General features: G+C 62.2%; 2 protein-coding genes across 2 annotated transcripts in view; both read right to left on the minus strand.

Annotated features, from left to right (window-relative positions):
• The window catches only part of Tco025E_08775 (adenylyl cyclase), a gene marked incomplete at both ends in the record, with an annotated part of 1,613 nt that extends 1,069 nt beyond the window's left edge, over positions 1–544 (minus strand). Inside the window, one exon of the mRNA XM_029375618.1 lies at positions 1–544. This exon is cut by the window's left edge and continues 1,069 nt beyond it. Within this exon, the coding sequence (XP_029224281.1) occupies positions 1–544 (544 nt within the window).
• An 8-nt stretch (positions 545–552) lies between these two features.
• The window catches only part of Tco025E_08776 (receptor-type adenylate cyclase), a gene marked incomplete at both ends in the record, with an annotated part of 1,593 nt that continues 30 nt past the window's right edge, over positions 553–2,115 (minus strand). The window contains one exon of the mRNA XM_029375619.1: positions 553–2,115. This exon is cut by the window's right edge and continues 30 nt beyond it. Within this exon, the coding sequence (XP_029224282.1) occupies positions 553–2,115 (1,563 nt within the window).

Genomic DNA, 2,115 nt, shown 5'->3' on the forward strand with positions numbered 1-2,115 from the left:
GCGTCCGTTGCGTGGCGTTGGGCACAGCGGCGAGGAACTCCTGGGCGGTCTCCGACGTCGGGGTTCGCGTCGTCCCAGTGCGGCAGGCTCGTCGCAAAACACAACGCGGTCGGCGCCAGCTGCACCGCCACCGAACGCGGCGACGAAGTCGGCGTGCAGCAGCGCAAACTCGGAGAACGGAACGAACACGCGCACGTCTTCGTGCGACGCCACGTGCCGCGCCACCGCAGCGACGTCGCCGGCCGCAAGGCCCGCCACGAACACGTCGCCCGCCTCCGGCAGGTGCTCCGCCAGCGCGTCGCCGCCGGCCAGCAGCGTCGCGGACCGCAGCGACCCGCCAAACGTCACCAGCGACCGCCGCCGCCTCCTCGCCGCGGACCACCGCGTGCGCCGCGCGGACACCCGTGTCCCGGAGGTACTCCGCCAGCACGAAGAACTGCTGCTCCAGCGTCGGCAACTGGTAGATCACGTGCCGGCGGAACCTGTTCAGCCGCGGCTCGAGCTGCAGCGGGTCGAGGAAGAACACACCCTCCACGTCCAGCATCGCCTCCGTCACAACGCCCACAACCCCATGAAGATGCCGTGATTGCATCTCCGACTGCAGAGCAGCACGGGCGCTCGCAAGAGCGGAGGGAAGAGAGGCCATGTTGATCTCAGCTTCATCCCACGAGGCTCTATGGCCTGCAGTTGCCAGAGCAACCCGGTGTTCAACTCGGCAAAGGCACGTTGTGCAACAACGCTGTCATTCATAAGAAACTCCACCCCAATAAACACCGGCGGCACGTTATGCGATGAACCGTAACAATCTGATGCAGGGAACGTCGTGAGGCCCTCCTCAATTGCCTGCGCTCGGTAGCCCTCCACGAACCGCTTCATGTACACCGCGCGGCCGCCCTGATTGCAGCGGCAGGCGGCGCCCCGTGCTGCAGCCTCGTCTTCGCACTCGCCACCGTATTCGCCAATCACAAGCTCGTCGATCAAATAACGGCGTTGTTTGAAGAGAGACGCCATGAACGACTTGCGGTCCCTCACCCCTCTACAGTTCCTCAGCGCCTGCGCCAGCACCTCGCCGGCAATCCACCCATCAACCATCAGCTCCCCGTCACCGTCATTGTTGAGGAAATAATCCGTGTCATTGTAGACCCTCTGCCCACTGTTCTTCAGGTAATCCCGCATCGCCGCCTGGAAGCGACGGATGACTTTGTGCCGTCTGTCCTTTGCCAGCGGGTTCGTCCCCGTCGTGATCACCTGCCCGGGCACAAACTTGACACCATCATCAGCCACGGCAGCACGCCACGCTTCCAAAAGAAATGGCTGCAGCACAATGGGAGCCAGCAGGTACGCGCCGGCGGTGCGCCTGTCCGCCAGCATCCTCTTAATGAATTTCTCGGTGTCGTCTATCGGCAAGCCAAGCATAATCACAGCCTGCGGCCGAGTCTCAGCAAACCGCTTCCACGCATCGTTGAACTCTTTAGGGTCGTCCTTGCCATCCGCAGATACCTTCACGGTGAAGACGCCGCAGAACTCGTAGCCCATCGCCGACAGCACATCTTGGGCCTGCCCATACTCGCTGTCGCCAAAAGAGGCACCCCGCGGATACATTAAGCCAAGCCGAAGCACCCGCAGCTGAGTCACGGCGTAGCGGAGAAGTGCCAGCAGCTCGGCCGCAGGGTCAGCGCGCACAAAGTACACGTTGGGGTTCCACCCATGCACCGCACTCGACCTAGTGAACGGGGCAAAAGAGACGAGGTCATAGCGAGACAAGACCGAACTCGCCCTCATCACGGGAGTATCACCGAACTGGCCCAGAAGAGTGAGAATGTCCTTTTCTTTCTCCATCGCGTCTTCCAGGACGGTGAGGTATTTGCCCAAATCAGTCTCCCTTTCGACAATCTCAACCCGAACGTCGCCCGCAGCCGTGGAGTTGTGCGCCCTCAGCGACGCATGCACGCCAGCGCAAAAAGCGATGGACATAGAGGTGAGTTGTTCAAGATCATTTCGCTTCATCAGCAGCACCTTCACTGGGGTGCCAGGAGCTATTGCCCCGACGGCTGCGTTGTGCGGGGGCAACGGAAGCAGCAGAAGGACGAGAAGGAGGAGGCACGGCGACGCCGC

Source organism: Trypanosoma conorhini (genome assembly GCF_003719485.1).
Source record: "Trypanosoma conorhini strain 025E chromosome Unknown Tco_14.4_contig_00872, whole genome shotgun sequence".
NCBI classification, from domain to species: domain Eukaryota; phylum Euglenozoa; class Kinetoplastea; order Trypanosomatida; family Trypanosomatidae; genus Trypanosoma; species Trypanosoma conorhini.